This window comes from Portunus trituberculatus, chromosome 14, assembly GCF_017591435.1.
Source record: "Portunus trituberculatus isolate SZX2019 chromosome 14, ASM1759143v1, whole genome shotgun sequence".
Taxonomy (NCBI): domain Eukaryota; kingdom Metazoa; phylum Arthropoda; class Malacostraca; order Decapoda; family Portunidae; genus Portunus; species Portunus trituberculatus.
This window is the reverse complement of record NC_059268.1, coordinates 19,773,691-19,792,903: the sequence shown is the minus strand read 5'-3', so window position 1 is coordinate 19,792,903 and position 19,213 is coordinate 19,773,691. Positions and strand designations below refer to the sequence as shown.

At 38.1% G+C, this 19,213-nt stretch overlaps 2 protein-coding genes across 3 annotated transcripts; one reads left to right on the top strand and one right to left on the bottom strand.

Annotated features, from left to right (window-relative positions):
- The first annotated feature begins 133 nt into the window (after positions 1-133).
- LOC123503791 (ATP synthase subunit gamma, mitochondrial-like) lies at positions 134-5,484 on the top strand. The gene is made up of 6 exons (XM_045253791.1): positions 134-287; positions 2,285-2,471; positions 3,325-3,506; positions 3,968-4,111; positions 4,437-4,657; positions 4,941-5,484. The coding sequence occupies exons 1-6, from the start codon at positions 253-255 to the stop codon at positions 5,039-5,041; spliced, it is 870 nt and encodes a 289-aa protein (XP_045109726.1). The 5' UTR covers positions 134-252; the 3' UTR covers positions 5,042-5,484.
- Positions 5,485-6,606: 1,122 nt separating this feature from the next.
- Positions 6,607-17,033, bottom strand: LOC123503630 (mucin-17-like). 2 transcript variants are annotated; one of them, XM_045253552.1, is made up of 8 exons: positions 16,855-17,033; positions 13,719-14,633; positions 12,851-13,105; positions 12,480-12,625; positions 12,205-12,327; positions 11,980-12,112; positions 11,593-11,631; positions 6,607-10,202 (listed from the first exon to the last, which is right to left on the bottom strand). In XM_045253552.1, the coding sequence occupies exons 2-8, from the start codon at positions 14,612-14,614 to the stop codon at positions 9,890-9,892; spliced, it is 1,905 nt and encodes a 634-aa protein (XP_045109487.1). In that variant the 5' UTR covers positions 14,615-14,633; positions 16,855-17,033; the 3' UTR covers positions 6,607-9,889. The 2 variants fall into 2 exon arrangements, with proteins under 2 accessions (XP_045109487.1, XP_045109488.1); XM_045253553.1 differs by lacking the exon at positions 16,855-17,033 and adding an exon at positions 16,753-16,845.
- Between the last annotated feature and the right edge of the window lie 2,180 nt (positions 17,034-19,213).

Sequence of the window (19,213 nt, the reverse complement as noted above, 5' to 3'; positions counted from 1 at the left end):
TGAACCTAATGAATGAATACTGAATATACGTATGAAATCAATTAAAAATAAATATTTTATCGGATTCCAGTAACTTTTGGATAAGTTTTGATATTGGTCACTTATTCATTTGAGTATATCACAATACCTGCTAATCCTATTACGAATGAATGAGGTGCCAGACACCACCGGGCAGCTGTGGTCTGCTGCTGCTGCTGCACCAACACTCCGAGCTTCCCGAGTCGCCGCGGCTGCTGCCTCATCCACCCCAAAATGTTCAGCCGGAGCGCCCTTCTCGTCCCTAACCAGTATGAATCTTATCTAGTTGTACTTTGTTGTGTCGGTGAAGCAATGAGGGGTTGGTGTGTGGCAGAAGAGAGTGGGGTAAAGGTGAGGGAGGGCCATTATGGCTGGTGCGCCGGTGTACTGTCCGGCTACATCAGCTGAGTGCCTCCATGTCAACAATCTCATGAACCACTTCCTTGATTACCTCTTTCTATCACTGTGATGGTACTTTTCAGAAGACTTAAGTCAATGATACGAATCGTACTTTGCTGGTCCCGGATATTAGCACGTCGAGGGGAGTTGTTACTAAGTAGGTCCATGGCAGAGCAGAGCCAGGTAGTGGGTATTTCATGCAACACAGCTTAAGTTGCTGAGGGAGCACGGTAAACACTTTGCTGAGCAAAAACAATGCTAGATAAAGAAACATACAACCGTCCCTGTTGCAGACATAGCTACATATTTGATAAATATTTTGACTGAATACAAACTCTTGCAATCCTAAACCAAATCTAATGATTTCCCACAAGCGTAAGACAAATAGTGTCTGTAGCACCAGACTTGTAACCGTACTGGGCTGCTGCAACACATACTTTGCAGTAAAGATGGGAGCTTGAAAAAAGGATAGGTTCAAATGCCTTTAACAAAATCTATTGTTTCATTCAATGCTTATGTTTTAATTTAGCGATCTCTTCCAGGACACAACCGTGAGCTTCAAAGGCGAATATATATATATATATATATATATATATATATATATATATATATATATATATATATATATATATATATATATATATATATATATATATATATATATATATATATATATATATATATATATATATATATATATATATATATATATATATATATATATATATATATATATATATATATATATATATATATATATATATATATATATATATATATATATATATATATATATATATATATATATATATACATACATACATTTACACACATTCATACATACACTATATGTGCATTTGTTTCACTTTACCATATAAGTGGAAGTTTCTGGTTTGCTCCAATTTTGCCCATATGAATGCAAGGTATTTCATCAGAGCCACTAGTATTGCAAACAATTTTGTCATCATCAGTGCAATTCAGTCACTCAAGTAGGACAGTTGCCTTCTGGACACTTCCCAGTGATGCTGTGTTTTTGCTTGTCATGGAAGTCAAGCTATGGTTGGTTTTATCTATGAAGTCCGTTTAGGGTGGGGCAGGTCACATCGTTTACCTCTAGCCATGCTGCCAAATCAATCTTCGCACTTGTGCCTTTCTCATTTCCCATCCATGTGCTCTTTGAAAGTGATATTTTATGTATGCTGTATATAGTAAAGGAAGTCACATAGTACAATGTGTGTCCATGTTTAGGATTATAACCAATTTATGTTAATACTATGGCATGTAGCACAGTTTTTTTCTAATGTTGCCATAATGTGGTGGTGGTGGTGGTCACCATGTCACCCATGGGTCTCTCACCTGGTTCGAGTCAGGTCAAGTATCACAGCTCACACCTCACTTCCTCTCTGGTTACCAAGCAAGATGGAAGCTACAACCCTGACTTTAATATATATATATATATATATATATATATATATATATATATATAGAGAGAGAGAGAGAGAGAGAGAGAGAGAGAGAGAGAGAGAGAGAGAGAGAGAGAGAGAGAGAGAGAGAGAGGGGGGCTTGTAGATAGCCAGGTAAGGAGACAATTATGATATGATAATTGGTGGTCAAACTGGCAACACCACACTCATGGGAATTCCAGAATCTGCCACACCTAGAACGGCCTTTCTAGATGGAACAGACTATAACTACTTTGTTATTTTATCGTCAGTCTATTGTTGCTCCAAAAACTAAATTAACCAAGTTAAAACCTTATTATCAATTGATAAAGTATTTATTTATTTATTTATTTATTTTTATTTTGTATTTTTTTTTTTTTTTTTTTTTTTTTTTTTTTTTTTACTTATTTATATATTTTTTCCAGTGGACAGCAACAGGTGCGAGGCATGGCCACTCTTAAGGCCATTGCCATGCGACTCAAGTCTGTCAAGAACATTCAAAAGATCACTCAATCCATGAAGATGGTGTCTGCAGCCAAGTATGCTCGTGCTGAAAGGGAACTGAAGGTTGCTCGGCCCTATGGTGCTGGCACCAGTGCTTTTTATGATAAGGTAATTCAGCAAAGTAAATAGAAAAGTAATATGATATATATTAATAGCCTTCTGTGGAAAGATCAATCTTTTTGTACTGGGAGGTGCAAGTATATAATTCTACATAAAGCAAGTTCATTAAATACCTCCTATGGATATAAATAATAGTTAGGTTAGGTTAGGTTAGGTTAGGTCAGGTCTCAGGTAGCATAACATGTAGTAGATAACAGGTAGTACATTTAACCACTTTTACAGGAGGGCCATTATGGCTGTGATAGCAGAAAGACAGTATGTACATCATTACGTACCATCCAGACTGTTAAATTATTATAAGTTACTCCATTTTATTGATGAATGTAAAAACATGTGAAACTTTTAGTGGTACATACATTATTCACTCATTAGGAAGGGAACAAATGATGATGGATTCATTCTTCATTTTTAAGCCCATGGAGGCTATGGAGAAGAATGGCAATGATGACAGTGATGGTGGTGATACAGATGCACTCCTATTTAACTTGGCTTGGAGCACAGGCTGTTACAATAACAATTTTTGCCTCGCATGCACTAGTTTAGTTACTCTAAATGGAAGATATTTGGCACAGCTACCCATGGTAATTTTAGCTAGTTACAAATGTCCTTTAATTAAGAATCACACATGTCCAAAATTGCAACATTATTTATTATAGTAAATGTATTACCCATAGATCATTTTGAAAATTTCACTGAATTAGAGTTGAAAGAATGAAATGCAAAGGATTTTTGGGGAGTCAGGAGCAGCATGGTAGATATTGATTAGCTGTAGAATTCTTGTATTGTGGTTGTAGATTTTCTTATCAATCAGTGTCATTTTTCTTTTCTATATCTGCTATAGGCTGAAGTGAAGGGAGAGGAAGAGAAGCCCAACCAGCTGATCGTGGCTTGCAGTAGTGACCGTGGCCTTTGTGGTGCCATCCACTCAAGTATTTGCAAGCACATCAAGGCTGGCTTGGCACAGGATGCCTCAAAAACAGCCGTCATCTGCATTGGAGACAAGTCACGTGCTCAGCTTGCCAGGTAAATAAAGGTGTCTTCCCATTATATTTAATGACTTTACATTTGTTACATTACTGGAATCAAGTGGAATTAGTAGGTCAGTAGGTCATGTATTTAACTGTTCTTTATTAGCTACTGTTTATAATAGTGAGCGTAAAAAATATTGAAATCCTACCCTGCCATTGAGGGACAGGTTGTTCTTTGTAGCCCTATTTCTTTAAACCTGTGCATGACCTGAAACATTGGCCTATTGGATTTCCATTTTGTCAGTATTTTTACATTAAACAATCTAAAGTAAACCTGTGTTTTATCACTTCAGTATCATTATTCTTTAGAATCCAGTGAAACGGTATTGATTGTTTTATTCTGTTTGAATTATGAACAGTTTTTGTTTACTTGTGAATATGAAATAATTTTAGATATAGACAAGTCTACAGGGTTCACAAATTGATATTTTTAACTGATGAAATTTCTCTCTTCAGAGTGTTCTCCCAGAACATTATTGCCCAAGTGGGAGAGGTGGGACGCAAGCCAGCCACCTTTGAGGATGCAGCCAGAATTGCAACTTTCATTCTTAACTCTGGATATGACTTTGGCCAAGGCAAAATTATTTATAACAAGTTCAAGTAAGTTTTGAAATCACTCACCATTTGGTGTAGGTTTTTATGAATCTCAACCTTAGATATCTATTTAATTACTCATGTATAATTGAAGTCAATAGTACAGTATGCAGGAGATCCTAAGCTTGGGAGTGTTGCCAGAAGAAAAACATGTTCATATTAATAGTCTTAACTGAAATGTGTGAATAATTTTCTTTATTTGTATGCCATTCAAAGGACATTGTACTTAAATAGGAAATGCAGTTGCCTGTGGAAAGTTATTATATATTTTAATAAGTTTGGCCAGTTAGAAAATGTGAATGAATATTTAAATGTTGAATATTTCCTACAGGACTGTGGTATCCTATGATACACTTGAGCTGCCCTTCTTCACTCCTTCAGCCATTTCTGCCGCAGAAAAGATCAATGTCTATGACTCTCTTGATGCTGACGTGATCCAGTCTTACATGGAATACTCTTTGACATCTCTCCTGTTTTTCACTCTTAAAGAAGGGGCTTGCTCAGAACAGTCCTCTCGTATGACTGCCATGGACAGTGCCAGCAAGAATGCAGGTGAGTTTTAAACACTTGCACAATGGATTTACAATTGATTCTCATTTCAAGGGAATATTTACATCATTCAAAAACGTTTAAGATATCCATGAATGTCATCTGCACATACAAGATGCTAATAGTCATGACTAAACTGATACTCTTTTTACCAAATATATTTTCTGTAGAGATGAAATAAAGATTAACTAACTATGAACTGATGCAGTTGAAATCATTTAGTAGAGTGGTTCAGCAGGGTATGAGGTATGGACCTTATGTCAATGATGAATTATTTTCTTTTCAGGTGAAATGATTGAAAAGTTGACACTGACTTACAACCGCACCCGCCAGGCTGTCATCACTGGAGAGTTGATTGAGATTATTTCTGGTGCAGCAGCTGTTTAGACAGAAATATTCTCATAATTTCAGTTTCCTTGAGTTTTTTGGGAATATTGCAACTTTAGATCATTCACAGGGAGAGATACTGTTCTAAAAGTCTTGCAATGCAATTGAGTATGGATTAAATTTTGGATAAATCTTGCAACATCAAACAAGTAAACTATGCACTGGAATTATTATTACCACCCCTTTGTTTAGGACCTTCCATTGTCTTACAATCTCAGTGAGGATATTAATGTGGAATGTCTTATGTGAGCATGTGTACTGGCAAGATAGGAAACAGTAGCAATGGCTTTTTGGTGAGTCATGATAGGGAGTTCTCATTCTCAGCCCAGTATATACAAGACCAGTGAGACCTTAGTGTGACTCATTACACAGCCACAGGCATATTGTAGGTGTATTGTACAGTTGTTATGTGTAAAAATGGCAAAACTAAACTTTTGAGTAATGAAGTTATTTTATTTAAAAAAACAAAACAAAAAAAATCTATAGTATTCAACTGAAATACTAAGTCTATCAGATGTTAGTGATGATTTACACTAAGACAAGTAAACCTCAACAAATGAGAAGAAAAAAAGAACCTGTAGCCAATACAAATAGCAGTGTAATTTTGCTCCTGTTGAATTAAGTAAAAAAAAAAATATATATATATATATATATATATATATATATATATATATATATATATATATATATATATATATATATATATATATATATATATATATATATATATATATATATATATATATATATATATATATATATATATATATATATATATATATATATATATATATATATATATATATATATATATATATATATATATATATATATATATATATATATATATATATATATATATATATATATATATATATATATATATATGCAATGCTTAGCAAGAGGGAAAATCAACCTAACAATCTAACCTTACTGCTGATAGTTTGACATATTTGGAGAGGTAATTTCAAATTTTTTAACTGAGCATCCTAGGGGCCAATCAAGAACTTACTATCTACTTCAATTGATTCTGTCAATATTCTTTGCTATGACCAAGCAATATATTAGGAAGACCTTTATGGGTTAATAGTGTCCTTGGATGATTAGTTGAAGTCCACTTAAAGCTGTCTGGAACTAGTTCATCATGCTTTCATTATAATTTTTTTTACATTTGATTCTCTGATATATACTAAAGAAATGTGTGGGCACACATTTTTCATTTAAGTCCTAGAATTTTTTTGGCAAATTTCAAAAATTGTCAATTTTCAAATGCTGGTCAGTCCTGCTCAAGGATTCTGTATATTCCTTGGTCCTGCTCATCACTTGCTTATCAAACAACACTCACAAGAAAGAAGTTTCTTGTATTTTGTGATTTTTTTTTTTTTCTTTCAGGGTAGTCACATACATGCTATTGTACATATTTTGAATTGCACTTAATCTAGAAGTAAACCAAATGTACATAGAAAGAAGGAAAGGACAGAAAATGAAGTAATTAATCGAAAGTAAGTTCTATCCTGAAATATGTGCAAGTTTTGAAGGAGAACGGCTGAAGTAAAGCAAAGTCATAATCCTTACACCTTTAATAATCTAATTTCTACAAATGTTCCTAGTCTTAATTTTGCACTAGAGTCTTTGGCAAAAAAGAATTCGTGACTAGATGAGTTCCTGTTAATAAAAATACATTAAAATACATTTAATCAGACACGCTAAATTCTAGTAATCATCAAATGCATCTAAAGAAATTGTCTAAGAATATATGGAGCAGAACATAATCCTAATGATATGAGTGAACAAACCATAGTGTATTATATAAGTGTTCTTCAAACTGTTTTCATCACGACCGATTTTTATTTTATTTTTTATTTATTATTTTTTTCCCTCCACTATGAATGGCACAGAAACCATAGTTGTCATAAAATTCAGCCTGCTGCGTATATTGATATAATGTATGGTTAAATTGTAAGCGAATAAGTGTAGATGATAACTAAGAGTTGAAGGAGTGAGGAACAAGGTTGTGTGATTATATGAGAGAATGGTGAGATATGTTCAAGGACGGACCAGACGGAGAGATCCCACCTGTACATAGTGACTGGGACGGAATATGGCCTAAAAGCTGCTTATATTAATGAAAAGAAAAGAGTAGGCTGATTAGATAAGAAGAGGAAGATAGTAGAAAGTTTTAAAAGGGAGGTTGAATGTTATAAGAATACAGGAAAACACTTGGAAGGCTGTGGAACAATGAACAACATAAGGGTGAAGAATTGGTGGGTGTGGTAAAGAGAGGAAGGAGTTGTATGGTGTGATTCAATTCAGGGAAAAGCTAAAAAAAAAAATAAATAAATAATTCAATGCCTCTTAGGTTAAAATATACGTAGAGGTTAAGTGCCTAGATGAAAATAAATAAATAAATACCTAAATAGATAAATAACATTAGGGAGATATGGATAACCAACATGTAAAAGTCTTTTCAACAATGATCAAGAAGTGAGGAAATGGTAACGAGAAAGGAAATAAGAGGTCTTGAAATGATAATAACTACCTAACACCATAGGAAAGCTTGGAAAAGGAAAAAGGACACTCTGAAGTGATGATATGAGTAGAAACGTTGGAAATAGCGAGTAAAAAGGTGTGGGAGGAATATGCAGGTCAGATAAAAATGAAATAGCAGTGGAAATATGGAGAAAATAAACATTATATAACAATAAGATGAAGGTTTTTGGTAGTTAATGGAGGCAGATAGATAAGTCAATCAATCACTGTGGCAAAAAATAGCAAGATGAATGACTTCTAATACATCTGGCAGTAAAAATTTATATAATAATTAAAAAGGGCGAATTGAGAAAACTTTACATTTGAGGACTCATCGAAAAAATATTAATAAAAAGAAATAGGGGAGAGGGTTATGATAACAAAGAATGTTAACATGATCATAAGCAAAGTATGTACATAGGATAAAGGAAAAAAAAATCTTGCTAACAGTGAAGCATGGATCAATCCAAAGACACGGGCGTACAATGGGACGTCAAAATGGTGTGGAAGCGAGTATTGAAAAAGACATGTTGAGTGATAAGGATGGAACAATTGGAACAAATATGTATGCGAGTAAAGTCTCATATAGAAAAAGGCAAACAAAGTGAAAGGATATGGTAAATGAATACATGTGTGAAATAAGTACTAATTTGAGGGAGAGGACCTGAGCTAATGAAGAGTGTATAGCTGAGGCGAAGTGGAGGCTCTATTGGCCAACCACCGTGCCGGGCGTTCCATGCACAACCGAGGCATCAGAGACAGTAGGATATGGTATGTGGATGTGAGACAGAGAGATAAGCTTGATACTGTTACCACAACAGGTGATGGTGGATTGATGGATTCAGAGCAAAGACAGTGAAGTAACGTGGGATGAACGTGGGTGTGTACCAAGGACTCTGTATATTCCTTGGTGTGTACGGTCCTCGCAGGGTTAGAACTTTAGAAGAACAATTAAATGTGAATAGGTTATTATCTAAAATTATATAGAAAAATCAAGCTGTAGTACATATAAATAAATAAGAAAAAATAAGCCAAGATGTTTGATATGCATGTAGGTAGGCTATATGGACTAGGTACAACAATATGTAATGCAGAGCAGATGTCAATCATAAATATACTGATTTGCAGTGTTACCAGACCTATAATGCTAAAGTAAATCAATTGTATATTATCATGTAATGTAGGAAACAACTGAAATCATCATATTTACAATGCAAAAACAGAACAATAATAACAATAATAATAATAATAATAATAATAATAATAATAATAATAATAATAATAATAATAATAATAAACTTGAAAGATCTGTTTTATTCACCTAACGATTGTCTTATCTGCGGCTCCCTGAACAGCCCTTGCTCTCTAAGGTCAGTCTGGACTCACTCAATCGAAGTTTGATCTCTAAACATCTGCCAATAATGTTCAGACTTCTATTTTTCCCCATTCATTCTCTACTACCTATCCTCTCTTCACACTTCACTACAGTGGTCTCCCTCTCTGTTCTTCATGTTATCACCTGCACTTCCTATGAACCCTACATTCATAATCATATGTCTGCTTTGGCCAACCACGTGATATCAATAGAAACTTCCTTTGCAGTTGGTAATAATCCCAAAATCCAGATGTAGTGTACTTGGTGAAATAAACGCTATACTTTTTTGTTCGAAGCGATAAAGTGAATCTGGATCGACTCCTAATCAACGGCCGTGTAGTACATGTTACATTTACTGTCAGTTTAACAGGAAATGAATGCACAAACATTGGTAAATAAATCTTCCCACTCAACAGACTAAGAAGAGTTGTGGAACTGTCACTACTTCTAATCACTAATTAATTATCACGGGGATCATTCGGTCTAAATCTATAATAATTAATATCACCAAGAACGACGTGCAGTTTTTTTTTTTTTTTCCTTTTTTCTTCTTCTTTTTTCAGTTTTCATCTGTTTTCCACTTCTCAACAGCTGCTACATTCTTAGATTGACAATTAAACCTACACTACAATTCTGGCGATAACAAAATTAAAGGAGATAAATTACCTTAACTATCAACAGGAACGCACACAGGCAGCCCGGAAACCCTATCACACAGACAGACATGCAAAGTATGGGGAGCATTCAAAGACTTATGCCATCAATGTACGCATTAAATAATTACTATAGGTAAGCTTGTTTATCATTCAAGAAGTAAAACATAATATGACAAATGTTATTACAAGTACCTAAATCAATAAACAACGTCCCAGCCAAGGTTAGACTAGATTGGTTGAACTTGAGCAACGTGGTACTTATCTAAGTAGATGATATGCTACTCCTTATTAGTACTGATACTCTGGAAGTGGTGTATCAGTTTGCCAGAAAGGTTCTCTGAGGTAATCGTGGGACATGGAGGTGGTGAGGGTCTGAGGCACGTAGGGGTAGTCCAGTCCCTCCAGTGAAGGGCCAGAGGAGTATAGAGCTAAGGCAGATGAGTGCGCTGAGACGGACTGTGGTACATAGAGTCTCTGCTGGAGTCGGAGATTTGGTGGGACAGAGGTGACGTTGTAGGGCGGAGGGTCGTAGTCCGGATAAATGGCGTCAACAGGACAGGAGAGAGTATTGGCCAGGTGACGGATGTAGCGGATAGCCAATCTAGGTTGGGAAAACAAAATATTAATGGGTGTGCTGTATTTACATGTAGCTATATCGATAAACTCTCTTTTCATTTATTTACTTTATTTACGTTAGGTACGCAAGATCAGATGCATTAATATTTTACAGGAAAACAGTAATAGGTGGTTAGAATCCAGAGTTAACCACATGCACAACCCGCGAGGACCACACTGCAGTGGCCGTTAGTGGTAAGTGGGTCCTAGGCAGCTGGGGCAGAGAACCACGAGGGAACAGGAAGGATGAGAGAAAGAGAGGGGAGGAAAGTAGTACAAATAGTGATTTCTTCCGGTTGAAAATACTTATATAAAAAAGAGAGAGAGAAAAGCGAATGACAAACATCTGTATCTAATAGTGATCGATAGACAGTAGTTTTAGTGATATTAGGATAACAAAATGACAAAATTTTTAAACCTTGTCTTATTCAAGCAAGCAATGAATGTTCTGTTCTCAACTCTCGCCCTTAAAACGCCAGCAGCCTCATCCTCTCCCGTCTTCCCAGGCCAGTCCAGGTAGCGTCCCGCACCCCGCTCCTTATCTAGCAACATCTGCTTCCCGTGGGAATATACTACCAGTGACACGTGCCCCGCCATATACCAGTCCTTCCCCAACGAGCGGTGTTTATGATTGATATTGAAGTGCGAAGTGAACATATATTTTTCTCTCACTATACGATCGTTATCTAATGCAAGTCAATACATTGTAATGGCTAAACTTCTACGAATATCTATCTGTTAGTTTCCTAGACCTTTTTCTTTCTTTTATCTACACACACACACACACACACACACACACACACACACACACACACACACACACACACACACAGAACAGTGGCAGGTTTAAATGAGGATCAGAGAAGCCATCTTGTTTAAATGTCTTGCTCGTGAACGTTACTGAGAGGGATGAGTGCATCATCTCGCTCTCTTTCCTTCATACAAAACACTGTGACGGAGCGATGAGTGAAAGGCATCCCACTACCTTGAAAAGATGACAAATCTGAATATGAACACACACACACACACACACACACACACACACACACACACACACACACACACACGTATTAAGTATGTATATAAGAAGCTGAAAAAAATAATATTTCAGTATTGGTTGGTGGACACCGAGCACAGGTGTGTGGGAACACCTGTGGCGGGTGTTGCCATCAGCCGGCCTCAGGGCTGCCAACGGCACGTCAGCCACTCGTCTCTCAACGAATGCACTACACAACTGAATATTTCTGATATAGTGTGTGTAATGATATGAAAAGAGGTATATCCTTTATAGAACATAACATGTATTGTTTTGTATTATATTATATTGGTATGTGCGATAAAGTTAAATGTAAAAATGAGCGAGACGTGCGACTCACCTCAGAGTCTCCAGCTTAGAAGGAAAACGGTCTCGCCCACTGAAAGAAAAAGAAAATTATATATATATATATATATATATATATATATATATATATATATATATATATATATATATATATATATATATATATATTTAAACACACACACACACACACACACACACACACACACACACACACACACACACACACACACACACACACTTCTGTAATAATCAGCAAGTCACGGGCAGGGATGTCGGTAAGGTACATAGCAGGGGAGAGGGAGAAGTAAAACACGTAGTGACGTAAGACTGTAAATACATTCTATATAAGGGCACTTTTTTTGTTTCCACTTCATTGTAGGTTTGTAATGAATACTGAGACTAACCAAGTCTGAACACTGACCTCAGACTGTCTATCTTGGAGCACTTCTTGCCCGGGGGTCGGCAGAAGGGCAGGCGCTCCCGCAACAGGTCAAAGGCGTTGTTCATATCTCGCATCCTCGTCCTCTCTCTGTCGCAGGCTGACTTCTTGTATTCTGTTAAGGATATACACAGGTGTATTACACACACAAGAGAGAGAGAGAGAGAGAGAGAGAGAGAGAGAGAGAGAGAGAGACGTGTACTATACCTTCTCTAGAAAGCTTCTCATGAACTCTCTGAGAGCGCGCTCTTCCGCCCCTTGATCCTGGACCCGTGCGGGGAGGAATGCTTCCATTGCCTGCCACCAGCCCACGCATGCCTGCCACACCAACTAGAGAGGACAGTAATGTGATTGTGAGGATCTTTGACATTATATAAACTGTGCGCAGTTTGAAGTTTTTGTTTAAAGAAGTTCAAATATGCAAGTGGCATGACACTGAAACTATCAGTTATTATGAAATAATAGGATTCTAAACAACTAACCCGTGGTGGAGGTTGTTGTAGTAACGGGAGTAGTGTTACTATGAGGTGAGGTTCGGAGTGTTTTGGCCAGTGTGGAGGGGGAAGCAGAGGAGGAGTAAGGGTATGGCAGCCCCATCCCCGGGGCGGTGGTGGCTTGGTCTCCATGTCTATGTGGAAGTGACAGTGAAAATTACTGTGGTCACTCAGTTTTCCAAGTTTATGACGTAGAGAACAAAGAATAAACATTTAACTTACCTTAAATGTATTTACGTCAAGTATTTTTCTATTCTAAACAAAGAGACTGTCTTTGCTTTATACGTAATAGTTATATTTTGTTTTTTTCTTAATACTGATTTAGACTCATACGCTAGAAGTTTTGAGGTTAAGCTTACCTGATGGTGTACTCTGCAGGATAGGAATGGATTGCTGGCATCAAGTGATGGATGTGGCTGGGATCTGTGGGTGTGAGTAAGGTACCTGGCGGGGTGACTGGCTGGTAATGGCTAATATTCGCTGTGGCATCAACGTATAGAGACTCGTGGCCGATAGCAGTGGATGTGGGTAGGGATGTGAGAGTACTTGGGGTAGAATGGGCGAGTATCTGCGAGGGTCCGGCATATGAGGGGCTGTACAGGGAGGACACAGTTCTGTAAGGAAAGAGTAATAATGATGAAAAGAATATATTCTGCTGGGGGGAAAAACAAAGACCAGAATATTATGGAACAATGATAACGCCGCGGCCTTAATCACGTATGGAAGCCAAACTCGGTCACTCATAAATAAACTACAGAAAAGGCTTTAAAATTACATCTTTAGGAGAATGTTAAGACCCTTCTATGAATAACAAGCAAGCAGATGAAGGCTGCTCGTCTTCTTGCATAATTACGTAACACAACACAATAACAACAACAATAATAATAATAATAATAATAATAATAATAATAATAATAATAATAATAATATAATAGTAGTAGTAGTAGTAGTAGTAGTAGTAGTAGTAGTAGTAGTAGTAGTAGTAGTAGTAGTAGTAGTAGCAGCAGCAGCAGCAGCAGCAGCAGCAGCAGCAGCAGCAGCAGCAGCAGCAGCAGCAGCAGCAGTAGTAGTAGTAGTAGTAGTAGTAGTAGTAGTAGAGAGAGAGAGAGAGAGAGAGAGAGAGAGAGAGAGAGAGAGAGAGAGAGAGAGAGAGAGAGAGAGAGAGGAGGGCGGGGTAGGGGGAGTGAAAGGATGGGGTAGCAAGTGAGACGGGGGCGTGAATCTCACCTGAGGGTGGTGTAGGAGGGCGCGGGATCAGAGGTGTGGGCAGCGGGTGGTTCTGAGACCAAGCTGCTGCTGCTGATGATGATGGGCACGTCGTGGCCATGGAACACCTCTCCTACTCTACTAAATGCACTCTCTATGCTCGGTAGTTTGGCGGTAGGTGTGGGTGTGAGATTGCTGGCGGTAAGAGCAGGATCCTCTCGAAAGAGCTCAGTGGATGGGAGACTGAGGCCCTCACTGCTGCTCCCTCCAGACACGTCCAAGACACCCGAATCCACAGAAATGTCACCGGCAGGAGAGGGAGAGGTCACCTGAGCTGTTCTGGCTAACAATGGATCCCCTCGAGGTCCTCCAGGGCTGAAATCCACTGGTGATTCTTGAGTTTCTTGGGCAGTTGTTTCGAAATCTTTGTAAAAATGGGATGTATTTTGAGTTTTGCTCTGTTCTGAATCCGTGGGGACAACAGGCAAAGTGATGAGGCGGCCATGGTGGCGTAGCTGAACGATGTCATTGCGGCCCGGGATGCGTGTGATGTTCCCCTCAGAATCAGGAATGAAGTGAACCTCTACAGTGTTTTCTGGAAGGACCAGCTCGGGTACTTTGTTGTCTGGCTTGTTTTCACTTTCGTTCTCGTTGGATATGTTCTTTATATTGGTTGTATGTGATGCTGCTGTCGTCTCTGCAACGGTTTTTGATGTTTTACTGACATTGGTGCTTGCGCTACTAGTGGTGTTCTTGCTCTTACTGGATGTGCTGGTTGTATGATGAGCATCGGAGCTGAGAGTTGAGTTGGAGAGAATTCGTGTCAAAGGACGAATCTTAGGATGCAGCTGAGTAGTGTTACGGAAACTCGTATCTTCGCCAGTGGACGCTGCCTTGTATTTCTGAATCTTGGGCATGATGACGAGCCCGCGCCTCCTGTGTGTAAGAGAGACGAAGACGAGATGGTTAGTCAAGCCTGAACTTTCCCCTCCCTACCCCGCCCCCACTGCGAGGAAATTAAGACCGCACGCTAAATCACTGGTTAATAAAACTGAGTTATTCTTTGTTCAGATGAAGATTACCATTGCCTCCATATTTTGTCCTATAAATTACATTCATTATTAAAGAATGACCTCTTTCCTAGATCTTTGGATAACTCAAAATTGATGGAACTCTTTGTAACATAACTATGCCTTCATGCCCCAGGCCTGCCAAGCTGTTCATTCATTTATTTCCAGATTGCCTTTCTTTCTTGAACGGAGAGAGAGAGAGAGAGAGAGAGAGAGAGAGAGAGAGAGAGAGTAAACGTGAGCGCGCCACAGGTGTGAAGCGCTTCACAGGTGTTTCTATCCTGCCTGGCGCCACAGTTCTACTTTTTCTGGCGTCACTGCTCTTTTAATTCCTTAAGCAGATCAGAACGCTTCTTTTCTCTCTTATAATTCCATTTATCTCTCTCTCTCTCTCTCTCTCTCTCTGTGTGTGTGTGTGTGTGTGTGTGTGTGTGTGTGTGTGTGTGTGTGTGTGTGTGTGTGTGTGTTTGTGTGTGTGTGTGTGTATGTGTGTATTTACCTAGTTGCATATCACAGGATTCGAGCGGGGCTCATAGTGACCTGTCTCCATATCTACATTTATCCAACTTTTCCTTAAATTTGTGCACACCTTCTGCTGCTACAATCTCTTCACTCAATCCATTCCAGATGTTCACCGTTCTACGTAGAAAACTGAACTTTTCAATGTTCCTCAGACACTGACTTTTAATGATCTTGTTCGTCTATCTCCATCCTCCGTGAGTGATACAAGGTCTTGTCTATCTATTTTTTCCATATGGTTTACTAACTTATGCATCGTTATTAGGTGTCACTTTTCCTGTCTATCCTTAAAAATTGGTAGTTCCATTTCCTTGTCTTTCTTTATAGGGAAGATGATTTATTCCTGGGACCATCTTTGTAGCAGTCCTTTGGATTCTTTCTAGTTTCTTGATGTTTTTCTGCCTGTATGATGACTATACCACTGCTGCATATTCTAGTCTAGGTCTTATCATAGTAGTTATGATCTTTTTCATCATACTCTTATCCGTGTGTGTGTGTGTGTGTGTGTGTGTGTAATTCACCTCGGTTGCACGCTAGTCACCCAGCCAGTCTTCCCCATTACGGAGCGAGCTCAGAGCTCATAGACCGATCTTCGGGTAGGACTGAGACCACAACACACTCCACACACCGGGAAAGCGAGGCCACAACCCCTCGAGTTACATCCCGTACCTATTTACTGCTAGGTGAACAGGGGCCACACATTAAGAGGCTTGCCCATTTGCCTCGCTGCCCCGGGACTCGAACCCGGCCCTCTCGATTGTGAGTCGAGTGTGCTAACCACTACACTACGCAGTGTGTGTTGTGTGTGTGTGTTGTCATCACTCCATCACTACAGAAGGAACATTATTTGAATTATGATTTGAAGTCTGAAAAGTGAAATCCTTGACCCCTTCCGAAACTTCCATCATAATCTCCAGTTAGTTTTGGAAACTGTATAATCTACATGTAAGTTTGGTGGGATGCCTAATTAAACAGAAATATTCCACAGATACATCCTGCTGTCTGCATTTTGAAATCCGTCTTTGAGGCAGTATTGGTATATATGAAACACGGGTTTTAGGTGCTATGCATTTTATCACGATTAATCTGCTTTATTAATAATAATAGAATGGCTGAGTAAGAGAATCATTACATTATCGCGCTGTTTATAACATTCTAGTTACTGCTGAGTTATCTGATGGAGATTTGTGCCACGTACTTACATATGATGCAGCAGTCTGAACACAGCATTGCCAACATTGTGCATGTATACGTGCCGCAGATTAGTTAATATTCTCCATTTTTTTTTTTTCGTTTATTACTTGAGGACTAAGAAAACGTTTGTCAAGGTACCCGAGCCATACCATGGATCTAACTTTGAAATGGGCAGAGTGACTGACATGTTACAAGTGTGAATTCTAACAAGTGTACACAGTAAAACAGGTGAGAAAATGAGCACTGGTGTTCTAGACACTTGCACGACTCACAGATGCTGGCTACACGTGTGTATGTGTCTCCATCTAATACACTTTAGTTACACTTGTTCATTTTGAACATTTGCGGTCCTTTTCAGATCACCTGCGACTTACTTGTACTGGGAGGAGTGTTGCGCCGCGGTGGTGAGGAGCCGCAGGTGTGATGCAGGTGTGAACGGCGAGGCTGCGGAAGCACGTGTGCGGTATCCAACCCTCCCACTCTACTTCCCTGGCTCCTCCCCCGTCGCCTAGTCCAGGGAGGAGGGAATACTTTCCCAGAGGAAGTGCGTGACACCTGCTCACAGGGCTTGTGCGGCATGTTTCTGAATACCGTCTTTGCTAGGGAAGCGCCTAGGAAGGGGCACTACCAATTGATATAATTAGGTGCTTAAAAACCTGAAAAAAACGAACAAGCACATACTGGACATCAAATGACATTTTGTCTGAAGTGGTCAATAATTAGATAGGAAGCAGTTTGAACCTTTGAGGTGTGCATGAGGTGCGGGACAAAAGTATATCGATGATAAAAGACAAAAACTGTTACTGTAATCGTTTGTGAGTTGCAGAAGAGAACAAAATAATACAGAATACGTCACTTTTTTGTAACTACTTAAGAAATTATAAAATACTTCTTACTAAGATTTTTAGTGAGGCAAACCCCAAACATATTCAGCACAGGAAAGTGAGCTGGATGGGCCTTACTTAGAGGAATTGAAGATGGATATGGTGTTTAAAAGATCATACCATATGTGTCATCATGTAAATGTGAATTTTTGAAGCATCAAAGACTGCCAATCCTCTGGAGTAATTCTGCGGGACTGGTACGACTCTTACAGTGAAGCCAGCATGTCAGACGAAGCATCGGGTTTGAGCAATGTTATCGAAGTAATCAAAAAGAGTTGATGATGAAGTATCTTGTAAAATTCTACTATCAATGTTCAGAAACAAGACACCAATATAAAAAAAAGTCACAAAAATTGTAAGAAAATCAATAAAGGATAGTTTGAAAGCTAGAAATCTCGATAGCTTCTGGTATATTTGAAATAGTAGGATTAAAACTAATCAATTGATTCTACATAGTAATGATGACCTACTTTGTTAAAACAAAGAGATAATGGAGATTATATTTTGTTAATTTTGTAACTAGAACTAGCCTACAGGACGGGTCATAGCTGTCCTCATGATTTGATCGGGACAGGTTGAATGCCACCATGCTTCCACCTAGAAAAAAAGGCAAGCATGATGGATTACTTGTTTATTCATTTTTACTTATATTTTCTTTTGAGTAAGGAAAAAGAAATTTTCACAAAAAATTCAGTAGCATGGAAATGCTCACCATCATGCATGTGGACGTATTTGTAAAGACAAGAGATATCTCCTTTCTTTTGGTAGTTGAGACATCATTCACATTGAGTAACTCATGAAGTAGGATTATGTGTCTACATTCAAATTTGTATTTGCTTAAGGAATGGTATTAAAACTCAGAGTGAATTAAAATATTAATACTTATATTTCTTAGCGAAGATTTGCGTGAAAAAAAGTGTTGGTCCTTTGTATCCTAGATGAGTCAAGACTAGGCACATTCCCCGTGACAGAAACCTTGCACCCAGTGGTCCTCCTTCTTGTAACTACAGAACAACAGATGAGATCTAGACTGGTAGATAGATCAAAGTAAGATGTGTCGTGATGAACAAACAGTACTGACACTTGTGTTGATTTACATGATGAGTCCCTGAAATAGGAAACAGTTATTTATAATGCAATATGAACCAAATTATTTCACCAGTCACCCTGATATATTTCAAAACACAAGGGAAAAAAATTTCAGGCTACTGTAGATGTTTACATTCTCAGAAGAGTAGAATTACAAATGGCAATACAGTAGTACAAATATCTCAATGCAAGCATCAGGTGAAAGCCGGATGTGCTCTTTTTTACTTTTCCACTTTCCCAGCTACCCCACTGCCACTTCATAGAACAATCTTACGTAAAGGACTGTGATGCACAATTAAAATGAATTCGACCATGAAGAGACAACTCATCACCGAGAACTGTTGAACAAAATATATTCTGAGGATAGTTCCTAATTTGACTTGAATGCAGAGATGCTACTAAAGGCCCTTACATACGATAACCCAACTTTTCAAAGGAGGAAAATGCAATGAAATACAATAACACTACATTTGTGATGTGTATCTATGGTATGCTAACTGAGAAGGGCAAAGTAGTAACTACCTTATATAAAACTACATACAGAAATTTGTGAGAAGCATGACAGAAAATAGGATTGTTACAGATAAACAGATAGATACATCTCCCTCTCTTTACATGGTCATTATGCTCATTAGCTACCACCTACAGACACCGTGAAGTGCGAATACCGTGCACTAGATCACATATCATAGGCTGCACACTTAAGATATCTAAATGTTCATAGCTTTGTATCCTGATCTTATCCCTTTCCTTTTTTTAA

Bases quoted from the DNA above. Each gene is read 5' to 3' on its own strand.
- LOC123503791 (XM_045253791.1), top strand. From the start codon at position 253: ATGTTCAGCCGGAGCGCCCTTCTCGTCCCTAACCA. The intron at 2,472-3,324 runs GTAATTCAGCAA...TATCTGCTATAG, and splicing joins CCAGTGCTTTTTATGATAAG to GCTGAAGTGAAGGGAGAGGA. The intron at 4,658-4,940 runs GTGAGTTTTAAA...TTTTCTTTTCAG, and splicing joins CAGTGCCAGCAAGAATGCAG to GTGAAATGATTGAAAAGTTG.
- LOC123503630 (XM_045253552.1), bottom strand. From the start codon at position 14,614: ATGCCCAAGATTCAGAAATACAAGGCAGCGTCCACTGGCGAAGATACG. The intron at 13,106-13,718 runs GTGAGATTCACG...CTTTCCTTACAG, and splicing joins CCCTCCTACACCACCCTCAG to AACTGTGTCCTCCCTGTACA. The intron at 12,328-12,479 runs GTTAGTTGTTTA...TGTCCTCTCTAG, and splicing joins TACAACAACCTCCACCACGG to TTGGTGTGGCAGGCATGCGT.